Here is a 12,124-nt window from a genome sequence, read left to right on the forward strand (position 1 = left end):
ACGTTTGTGGTTCAGACATTACACAGAAATGACAAAACTTTATATCTTAATAATAATTAGGATCTATCGCTTGTAATATTCTCTATCTTAAGGAAATATTTCCTAAAGGGTACTTCAAAGGCTTGTTTCAAAGAAGAGCAAATTCAGTTGTATTTTACTGAAGATGTTTACATAGCCTCTCCACCTCCTGGTTTTAGCCACTTAGCATGGTGCTTTACTTCAAAGAGGCCTTGGTGTCCAATTGGTTGCAATGCAATCAGGTAAACATATTGACCGCTCATGCTTCAGATCAAATAAAAATGTTACAAGCATCTGTTTTGCCCAAATTATTCTTTCCCATTCTTGAAACTGAATCTGAAGTTGAAGGCAAAGGGGAAATGGCTAATTTCCATGACTATAAAAAGGTGAGACCATTCTCTTTTTGGAGGAGGGAAGAAGTAGATAGGCATATGAAAACATTTCTTTAAGTGTATGATGCCTTTGAATCAATTATTAAAGATGCTGTAATAATAAATAGCAGTTTACTTTATGCCTGAAAGTCATTATGGCTCTGATCTGCCCCTTTGCTTATGGATCCAGATCAGAGTCACTTAGGGATTCAGACTAAATTGTTCAGGATTCTTGGGGTTCATAAAAAACGAAGGGCTTAGAGCTCTTTCTCCTAAAACAGAACTTTGTGAGGAATGTTATGGACTACCTGCCCACATTTTCCTGTGGTGCTGGCAAAAACGGACCTCAACCCAAACCTGCTAAATAAGAATTCTTCCAGTTGAGCTCCAGAATCTACATTATTTACAAGTTTTTTGGTGATGCTGCCGCACCCTAAATTTTGAGACTTACTGCCCTGAGGCCAACGTTGTGCTGTATCTGGTTTCACAACCTACCAAACTGGTAAACCGAGAAGCATTTTTCTGACCATTCCTCCATGGGTATCATTTTATTTAATGTATGTGTTCACTGCACTCAGAAAAAAAGGATTTCAGCAACCCCAAAATTTCATCAGTTTTTTAAAAAATTTCATAGCATGCAGTTTACTTTTCTAAGTTAAAGTGAAATAAATTTAATTTTATCTTGTGATAACTTTTGGTATTATAATGATAATAGGTGAGTACACTAGGCTTAGGATTCATTAATTCATATACAGAATGCAAGCAACTTGTTTGCATCTATGTAGGCTAAAGAACATTTGTTGAATAGGATATAAAATAATTCCCGTTTTCTCCTCATTACACGCTTAGCACAATGACTGGCAAATAGTAAATGATCCATAAGTGTTAGCTAAGATTATTTTTACTACAACCTGAGCCCTTCCTGTGATTGAGCTGCAGGATATCTGTATTAGGATGGTTTTGCTAAAGCCAATTTTATTTCAAGGTCTGGAAAAACGCAATTAGGTTCTTTCCTTTCAGGTGTCACTTTCAATAAACTTTCTTATCTCCCGTTGTTGCTGACCTGATCATGCAGATTGTCAGTCATCAACCTTCCTTATGTAATCACTAGGTGTCAAACACTGTACTGGTGGTTGAGGGGTTCCAGGGATTTCAACATTACCCTAAAGCCTAGATTCCAGTCCTGGGTTTTTACTAAAAACAGCAAAGTAATGTTGTGGAAGGAAGCACAGTGAATTCGGTGGATGGAGAAAACACAAACTGAGCAGAATGTTTTTCACATTACCCACTTTTGAAGCCCAATTAGTACAATATTATGAAAATATCACGTCTCCACAATATGATTACCTCTATATAGTAGAAATAGTAGAAGGTCCCTTCATTGTAATTTGGCCAAGTATAGTGAACAAAGACGAGTACTTTACTTGGTAATGGGCTTCTTTTTTAATGGTTGAAAATTTGCATTCATTCATCCAATAATCCTAGAAAATCTCAGTCTTTTTTAAAATTTAATTCAGTTTACAATGTTGTGATAATTACTGCTATACAGCAAAGTAATTCAGTTATACATACATATTCTTTTTTTAATAGTCTTTTCCATTATGGTTTATCATAGGATAGTGAATATAGTTATCTGTGCTATACAGTGGGACCTTGTTGTTTATCCATTCTCTATATAAAAGCATATATCTGCTAACCCAAACCTCCCACTCTATCCCTCCCTCAACCCTCTCCCCCTTGGCAACCACCAGTCTGTTCTCTATGTCCATGATTCTGTTTCCATTTCACAGATAGGTTCATTTGTATCATATTTTAGATTCCACACATATAAGTGATATCATATGGCATTTGCCTTTCTCTTTCTGACTTACTTCGCTTAGTATGATAATCTCTAGTTGTGAAAATCTCAGTCTTGAGCTCTTCAAATTTTGTCTCTTCCACATTCTTTCTATCATATCTTACTAGTACATTTTTAATACTATTCTTTAAAAATTTTTTAAATTGTAGTTGATTTACAATGTTGTGTTAGTTTCAGGTGCACAGTAAAGAATATATATATATATATCCTTTTTTTAACATCTTTATTGGAGTGTAATTGTTTTACAATGTTGTGTTAGTTTCAGCTATATGTATACATATAACCCCATATTCCCTCCCTCTTGCGCTTCCCTCCCACCCTCCCTGTCCCACCCATCTAGGTGGTCACAAAACACCGAGCTGATCTCCCTGTGCTATGCAGCTGCTTCCCACTAGCTATCTATTTTACATTTGGTAGTGTATATATGTCCATGCCACTCTCTCAGTTCATCCCAGCTTAACCTTCCCCCTCCCCATGTCCTCAAGTCCATTCTCTATGTCTGCATCTTTATTACTGTCCTGCCCCTAGGTTCATCAGAACCATGTTTTTTTCTTTTTAGTTTTCATATATATGTGTTAGCATATGGTATTTGTTTTTCTCTTTCTGACTTACTTCACTCTGTATGACAGACTCTAGGTCTGTCCACCTCACTACAAATAACTCAATTTTGTTTCATTTTATGGCTGAGTAATATTCCATTGTATATATGTGCCACATCTTCTTTATCCATTCATCTGTTGATGGACACTTAGGCTACTGTAAGTAGTGCTGCAGTGAACATTGTGGTACATGTCTCTTTTTGAATTTTGGTTTTCTCAGCATACAACATGGACCTACTGTATAGCACAGGGAACTCTACTCAATATTTTGTACTAACCTACATGGTAAAAGAATCTGAAAAAGAATATATATATTCTGATCCAGATGAAAAAGTCAATGTTCAACTCAAAAGTAGCTGAATATATATATTCTTTTTCAGATTCTTTTACCATGTAGGTTATAATACAAAATATTGAGTAGAGTTCCTGTGCTATACAACAGGTCCTTGTTGTTTATCTATTTTATATATTGTAGTGTATATATGTTACTCCCAAATTCCTAATTTATCTGTCTCCCCAAACTTTCCTCTTTGGTAACCATAAGTTTGTTTTCTATGTCTTTGAATCTGTTTCTGTTTTGTAAATAAGTTCATTTCTAGTACATTTTATGTCTCTTTCATATATTCTATCTCATGTGTGTCTGCATTAATCCCTGATTCTTTATTTGGATCAGTCTCCCAGTTCCCAAATTCTCTCTTTGGCAAGATTAATGTTACTTTACCTCTTACAAATAACTAGTTCTTTCTTCAGTTGTGTTCAATCTGTTTCTTAATCCACTTATTAGTGCATTTCTAGAAGTTCTGTTGGGTTATTTTTCAAATTTTCTTTGTCTTTTTTATAGTGCCTTATTTCTTGCTCCAGAGAAGCTATTCAACCTTGTCTTTCATTTCTACAAAAATATTAAATATATGACTTTTATTTTGTGTCTGATAATTCCAATCTTTGCCTGTCAGACTTTGCTACCTGTTATTTCTATGACTCTCTCTCATGATACTTTGCTACCATGTGTACCTTTGATTTTTGGTTATGAGTTCATGTTCCTTAAAGCTTTATGTGTGAGAATTTGAGGTTGAGATAAAGTTAGGTTTCTCCAGACCCTGGTCTGTGCTGGCTTCAGCAAAGTGCAGTCATCCTGTGAGGACTCCTGGGAGTTAGACTGTTGGCTTTATTTATTTATCCTCAATAACTTTTTGAGATATGGTTTACATGCCATAAAATTTTCATATTTAAGTTCAACTTCATTTTTGTTCAAACTGTTAAAAGACTGTTAATATACAGAGTAAAATCTAGAATGTGACAGAAAGTTGAATGCTTGTTGCATCATTATTTTGATGAAATGGGATGAGGCAAACAAAATGACTCAGGCATTTGTAAAATAAAGAATTGTTCATGAAAAATGTGGTTAAAGGGAAATATAAGTAAAATAAGTGGAAGAGGAACAGACAGTTTTATTTGGTTAATTCCTACTTATCACTTAGGGGGCTTTGTGGATACCAGTTCCTCCTGGAAGCCATCCCCCATCTCTCTCAATCCAGCTTAGGTGTCCCTTACAAAATAGTCCCAAAACCCACTGTATTTTTTCAATTAGAGTAATTATCACAATGTGTTCTAAATACTTGGTTTCTTTTCTGAAGTTCCTCTAGAAAGCAGAGGTCAGCAAATTCCTGTGAGTCAAATCTGGGCCACTGTCTGTTCCTGTAAATAAAGTTTTATTGGAATACAGTCACACCCATTCATTTATATACTATGTATAGCTACTTTATGCCATAATGGCAGAGCTAAGTAGTTGCAACAGAGATCATACAGCCTGTAAAACCTAGAATACTCTTTGATTCTTTACCAGAAAAGTTTATTCTACTCTAAAGTTTGTTCTAATCTCTATCAGGGCAGAATAGTGACTGCCTTGTTTGCTGTTTATCTCCAGCACTTACCATGGTGCTTGTCAATAGAAGGAATTAAATAAATAGAGATGAATGTACGGATTGAAAGAAAAAGGTTTCAGAGACTTCAGTTTTGGGGTTATGCAGATTTTAGAATGAATTAAATCTAATCAGAGAAACAAATGTGGGTATGTAGGTAAAATCCCATTATAAAGAACTTCACTATAATGTTATATCAGGGAGATAGCTGAGTATCATAAAAATAGGCAAACCTGGGTTCCATGCCTGGCCCTACCTCTCATTAGCCATGCGGTTTTGACCAAACTATTTAACCTCATGAGTGTCAGCTTCCTTTTCTAAAGGTGGGACTCATGAGCTGCTTTACAAAATGCTATCAGGATTCGGTGAGATGCTGTGTACATAGCCTCCAGCACATAACTGGTGCTCATTAAATGTTGGTTCCTTAGTCCTTTAGTGATATTGTTCTAATGACCACAAAGAAGCCTCCATTACTCATGTTTTCAATGGTCCTGATCCAGAAAAAAGTCAATGTTCAACTCAAAAGTGGTGCCCCGTTGTTGAAGGCACGAAGCTGAATTTTAATCCTGCCCCAGAGGGCAAGCACCCTTCTTTCCTTCCCTTATTTCACAGTTTAAACAAACCTGCAATAAACAAAGAATTCATCTGAGCTTAGAATTTATCTGTAATTTAGAAAAATGACTGAAATGCTAGAAAAACCAATGGTTTGAGCAGGGGGCATCTCCCACTTTTGGGTAAGTTCTGCCTAGTATAGTGTAGGTAGAATAACACTGTTCAGTCTCAGTAGGGCCCTTTACACTATACCAGTCTGCCTGTCAGCTGTGTGACTTTGGGAAGCTCACTTAACATCACTGATCTAGTTTATATTAAAATAAGGGTACTTCCCACCAAATCACAGGGTTTTTGTGAGGAATAGATAAGATAATATAGGTCTTTAGTGGATGGAAAAAATTTTAAATGGTAGAAAAATGCAAGTTTCTGCAGTAGCATGCCCACTTCCCTCCTGCTGGGAGGGATCAGAATGCTTCCTTTCTCTCCCTAATGAGTGTAGGGACTCTGACGTAGTGAGAAGGAACATGTCACTTTGGGGCAAATGAGCGAGGTACTCCTCCTCCCTCTGTCACCCAGTAACTGTGTGACCTTGGCAAGTTACCTAACCCTAGTGTCTTCCTTTGTAAAACTTGGTTAAGGATATCTGCTTCACAGGGTTCTTGTAAAGGGTTAGAGGAACTCATATATAGAAATTTCCCATCAAACCCTCACTAAATTGTTGCTACTATTATTTTTATTTTCAAGTCTTATACATTAGGAAAGATAAATCTTTCAGTGTATGCATTTCAGTAGAATTTCCTTCCAACTGCATGTTTGGAAGTCTGCATCAATTCTTCGTTGTGAGGTTTTCTGCTCCTATTCCTAGAGGCTCCTGAGGCCTTGTTCCAGTTCCTTGCCCTAAGGCTATTGGTACTATGGAGAGGCTGGCAAGAAGAAAATTAGCATTTCCCTTGACATTTAGTGATAAGTCTCTCATCCTTTGTAATAGGCAGAAGTATGAAAATAACAGAGCACCTGTAGATGGAGTCTTCATTAGGTGACAGGTTGCCCTTTCTGCAATAATTATGCATATGAGTCGTTATATTGTGCTTGAAACATCTGCTTGACAAATCCCTTTGGAGCCACACTTTGAACATAACTCAAGGCATATCCCCCCTTGATAGTAAAAATAAGCCACTCTACAGCCTAAAGCAACATGACATTTGCTAGCAGATATCAATATTTTTCCATCTGAGATTTAGTTGATCCTAAGCAGCCAAAAAATACCAGATGCCTCTAAGATTATTATTCATCATTATTGTTCTTATCTTTATGTATTATTAAGATCCAACAAAGTGATATTAAGATGGCTCAGATGAGTGCCTCTTTTTCTCATATTAGTTCAGCATTTTTCTCAGAAGTCTTCTTGTTCACAAATGCCCAAGAAAATAGCTAGGCAGAGGAAAAATCTAGGTGGAAAATTGAAAGAACTTCTCTAGCACATTCCAAAGATAAGAGAGGGAGGCATGTCTCCACGCATAGTTCTTCTATCTATCACTGCACACTGCAACTGAATTGATATTTAAATATGTATGATGGGTCCAAAGTAGCTAGCACTTCTGTATTTCCCTCTGTTATGGAGGGTAGAGATATGCTTACAAAAGCTCTTCTAATACTTGAGAGAAAATTCTAGTCATTTTAAAATTAAAATTTATAAAAGTTTTCCCTTATCTTTCCTAATAATTTTTCCACTTCAAATCCATCCACTCAGCCTTATAGAGCTTAACAGACTCCAGGCTAAGAACTCCTAGACCTGTAGTGACAACCTACATCACTTTCAATATGACGTGGAAATAAGAGAACACTCAGTATCTAAGCGAAAATGTGTAAGATTCATTTAAAATCTCTGAGAGTTCTCTCCAACATTACTTGCAGGCAATCAATGATTCTCTATTCCTTTATATTTTAAGACATGTCTAAGAAAAGGGAATTTTTCTTGTGTAGAACCAAGTATAGATTTACTCCTACTGACATTTTGTCCAGAGTATTACTCTAGGAAATTGTTTCCTTTTATGACTTTGTTCCCTCAAGCCACACAAGCCTGAGGAAAGACAACCAAAGTATGAAGGCAGAAGTAGGCCATATCATAGCAGCAGTCTTTGATTTTAGCCACCCTAGCTCTGGATTGGTATACAGTCTGACTATTGCTCTCTAACAGTAACTGGAAGGACCCTTTGATGCAAAATATGACATATAATTATTATTTATCAATGATAATCATAGCTACATTTATTGAACATTTCTTATTTGCCAGGCACTTTTCTAAGTGCTTTATGTTTTTTTGTCCTGTAATCCTCACAGCAATCCTGCTAGATGGGCACTACTATTATTAATTTTATAAATGAAGAAATTTGCCGCCATTCACAGAGCTAATAGGTGGTGGAACAGAGTCTCACACTTGGCCTGTCTGACTCCATCCTCTCAGGTACCCACCCACCCTCCAGATGAGAGCAACCTTGGGATTTTACTGTACGGTTATCTTGGACATGGATCCCGCCCTACACTGTGCGTTATACACAATAGGATTCTGGCACCTACTTCCGGTTTTTCAGACTGCAGAACTGGGGAGGTCTTATTGATGAGAACAGCCTCAGTCTGGCCTGGGCCATTATCTGTTCTGTCAGGTCCTGCTGAGGGACTCTTGAGTGTCCCACACCGTTCTTGTTCCATCCTGCTCCAGTCTCAGATGGTCATGTCCTCTTTATTCTGACTCTTTTCTCAGAACACGTGATTACTCAGGCTTTGCCAGAGTGTCACAGTCCAGGCGGGAGCTTGCTAAAGAGTGCTGACCTCTCCCGCATGTGTCATGCATGAACCCCAGGATAGCTGCATGGTGCTAGAATGCTCTGTCTTATTAGCAATGTGAACACTTTGTGCTGTGTCACTAACTTCGTCTACCTGCAATTCTGCCCTTCCTGGCCCTTTATTCTCCAGCCAGCTATGCCTGTGATCTCCAGGCTGTGGTGACCAGAGGGCAGAAGTTGCTTTCCTCACTTTCCCAGGAAGAGGAACTTCCTGATTGGGGTCTGAGCTGAAGCAGCTTTTTCTGTATTGCAATCTTTGGGGGATTTTCATGAACTATTCCATGTCACTACACAAGAGGTGCAGGTGGTGGGACGGCATTCGGTCATTCATGATACATTTATTAAGCACCAATTGTGTTCCAAGCATTCTGCTGAGCACTGGGGTTGCCATGGTGACCAAGACAGAAATTATTTCTGCTTTCATAGTTTACTGTTTTTGAACAAATCAGACCCATGAAGAGGCTATTGTAATGTGATTTGATAAAGACTCTGATAAGGCAATAACAGAGCATTTTGAGAGCACATAGAAGGGGCACCTACTCCAGACTTGAAGGGCTGGGGCAAATTACCTAGTGGAAGTGACATCTGAGACTTAAAAAAGTTGAGTCAGAAGAAGTTAGGCAAGTAAAGAGATTGGTAGTTGGGTAGCAAGGAAGAGAAAGAATGTTCAAGAAAGAGGTAATAGCAAATTCAAAGGCCTACAGGCAAAGAAGAACACATGCAGGACCTGGGTGACCACAGTTAGCTCAGGATAGCTGAAGTGGAGTTTGAAATAGGGTGTGGCAAGATATGAAGCTGAACTGATGAGCAGGGGTAGGGAAATGAAGGGTAGCTATCATTTAATCTTATTCTGTATCTCTTGGGTACCACTTGCTTTCAACAGACTAACCTAGTTGGGTATTTAGTGGCAGGGCATGGGACTGAGGAGTAACATTTGTTAAGTCCTGCCGTGTGCCGAGGATGATGGAAGGTCTCAGAGACCTTTGGTCCTGGACCTCAGCCCATACCATCCAGGGACCCCAAGCCAACCAAGTGCCTCCCTGGCCCTTGTGGTTTGAGACATGCCAGAGTCTTCCTTCTGCTCTTTCCAGCAGTGCTCCCCACTCTGTAAACTAGTGCCCTTAATCAAGTTCCCCTCTGTTACCTCTTCTGCTGCTACATCCACAGCCAGGCCTGACACGGCCACTCTTACTGGGGTTGACCTCACTGCACCACCAGGTACCAGGGACTGAGCCAGCCCTTTCACATTCACCAGCAACTCTACTTGTAGGGACAGTTATCTCCATTTGTACAAGGCTCAGGGACATCAAATTATTTGTCACAAGCCACAAAGCTATAAGTGGTAAGGCAGAATTTGGACTTGGTCTGATTTCAAAGCCACTACAATCACACAACTGTGCCTCTTTCCCTATCAGCATTATAGTTCTTATTAGGATCCTTTAAGTCTGCTCTTTAGGTTTTCTTACTGATACTTTTCTGGAAGATGAGTCCCCCAAAGATTGGGTCAGATGCATCCAAGGGGCCTCTCCAAGAGTTGTCCCTTACATGTGTCCCTCCTACGGAGGAAGCACTGAATTCAGACACCACAGACCTTCAGGGTATGTTCAATAACCAACAGCAGCATGCCCTACCAGGCTGTATCCCCACGATTTAAGACAACCTTCACTACCCCACTTTGATTAAGAATATGACAGTAATTTCTGATGTTGGCTAGCATTTTTAAATCCCTCCCAAGGGATTTGGTGATTTTTTTATGTGGGTAGATATTTAGGCAGCCCTTGGCCTATCTGAGCATATCACCTATGTCGGATTCGCAGACGAGGTTTCTTCTTTATGACCCTCCCCAGATTCTCACTGCATGTTGTTTATGGTTTACTTTTATTTTTGTCACCTTTTCTCATTACCATTTTAATGTTAATTTTCATGCTAAATAAAATAGGTTTTCCTGTCCCTCTGTTCCCTCCTGCCTCTTCTCTCAAACACCAATAAAGCCCAGGGACAAGTCTTATAGAGTCTAGCAGTGGAGATGTACGTATTCACTAGTGAGGGCTCCTGCTTCAGACAGGGATACTAATGAATCAGTCACAGGCTTTTATTAAGTGTTTCTTTGCTAAAAGCATAGCTTTCCTTGCAGCCATTTGGCTCTGGCTCTGTACTGCTGAAGGTAGTCTAGACCCTGTCACTAATTATTCTTCTTCCTGGTAGCAAGTAGAAGAAGCAATTTTCAAATTGTTTTTATTGATCACAGGGCAGTTTCTCCAGAATACTACTCTCTATAAAAAAGGGGATATGATTATTTCCAGTTAACATAGTCAAAAGATTTTATAGAGGAAGGCAGTTTATGTAGTAGTTAGAAGTACACAATTTGGAGTCAACAGACCTGAGGGTGAATTCTTGGCTCTATCCTTTACTAACTGGGGTAAGTCACTTAAATTCTTTGAACCTCAGTTTCTCCCTCTGCAAAATGGGAATAATATTAGTTCATAGGGCTGATATAAGGATTAAGTTAGTAGAGATTAAATAAGAGTAAGTAGTTTGGCTCAGGAGGTATGGTTTTTATTGTTGTTGCTTATTATTATCAAGAAAGCCATCTACCTGTCTCTCTTCAGGCCAGTCTGATATATTTTCATCTTGTCCTTGTGACTCTCTTTTCTCCATACAAATTCTCATTCTCCTTCAAAGGTAGGGCATGATCTTTCTTTCAGGAATACTCTGACTCTTACCTTTCATGAGTACATGATAAAATTAAGGTTTAAAGAAATTGCAGTTGACTTCTTGTTTTCATTTAGCCTTCTTCATTAAGATGACTGTTTTCATTGCAGAATGATGAAGTGGAGCTTGTCCGAACTGGCTGTAGGAAGGATATGGTAAAAATGCTCCATATTCAGCGAGATGGAAAATATCACAGCATTAAAGAAGTGGCAACTTCAGTGCAACTTACTCTGAGCTCCAAAAAAGATTACCTGGGGCTTCCCTGGTGGCGCAGTGGTTGAGAATCCGCCTGCCGATGCAGGAGAAACGGGTTCGTGCCCTGGTCCGGGAAGATCCCGCATGCCGCGGAGCAACTAAGCCCGTGAGCCATGGCCACTAGGCCTGTGCGTCCGGAGCCTGTGCTCCGCAACGGGAGAGGCCACAACAGTGAGAGGCCCGCATACCGCAAAAAAAAAAAAAAAAAAAAAAAAAAAAAGATTACCTGCATGGAGACAATTCAGACCTTATCCCTACAGACACCATCAAGAACACAGTTCACGTCCTGGCAAAGTTCAAAGGCGTATGTGTCATTCTACTTCTTAACTACTGCCCATCTGGATGCAGAAATCACTGTACTATATTATGAGGATACTATTTGCTTATTTCAAGTTCCCTGTACTTTTTAACCCTATTTTTACATTTAAACCATTGAAAAAAATTCCTTTTCTATTCTAAAAGTCTCAGCTTTACAGAAAATCTTGCTTTTTAAAAAAACTCACCTCTTTATTCTCTTTTCTTTTCTTCTTTTTTTCCCATTTGTTCTCTTTTCTTGTTTCTCAACTCACTACAACGTCTTTTAGGCAGAGAATCCTACTTGACAAATTTACATGTTATCTCTTAATTAGGATCATTGGCAAATCAAGGCCCTGAGAAGATTTCTGAATAGAACTTTACACATTTTTGTCATGCAATTATTTGAGTCCTATTATTTTTTTCTTTTAGAACGGTGTGCATTTATAGAAGTACCATTTCTCTTCTTGGCATTACTTTAGAAGAAAATCAAGTATAAGATAAATTTTGAGATCTGTCCAACTTTTAATACCTTCCTGATTTTCCCAACTCCGTGACCACTTAGTGTCCACATTTGGTGGTAGTTGTACTTTTCAGAAGGGTCTTGGATCTGATAGACTCTAATCTCTTGGCACTTTTACCTCAGGTTTCTCTAAGTGTGAGTGAAACTGTGCTGGATGACCAGCAGAGTTCTGGGCAATTC

The 12,124-nt window shown here is 38.7% G+C and overlaps 1 protein-coding gene across 1 annotated transcript in view; it reads left to right on the forward strand.

The window, feature by feature from the left end:
• Positions 1 to 377: 377 nt before the first annotated feature.
• The window catches only part of LOC131763491 (uricase-like), a 35,448-nt gene continuing 23,701 nt past the window's right edge, over positions 378 to 12,124 (forward strand). Inside the window, 3 exon segments of the mRNA XM_059075757.2 lie at positions 378 to 404; positions 10,983 to 11,107; positions 11,338 to 11,431. Coding sequence (XP_058931740.1) covers positions 378 to 404; positions 10,983 to 11,107; positions 11,338 to 11,431 — 246 coding nt within the window.

Source organism: Kogia breviceps, chromosome 1, assembly GCF_026419965.1.
Source record: "Kogia breviceps isolate mKogBre1 chromosome 1, mKogBre1 haplotype 1, whole genome shotgun sequence".
Classification (NCBI taxonomy): domain Eukaryota; kingdom Metazoa; phylum Chordata; class Mammalia; order Artiodactyla; family Physeteridae; genus Kogia; species Kogia breviceps.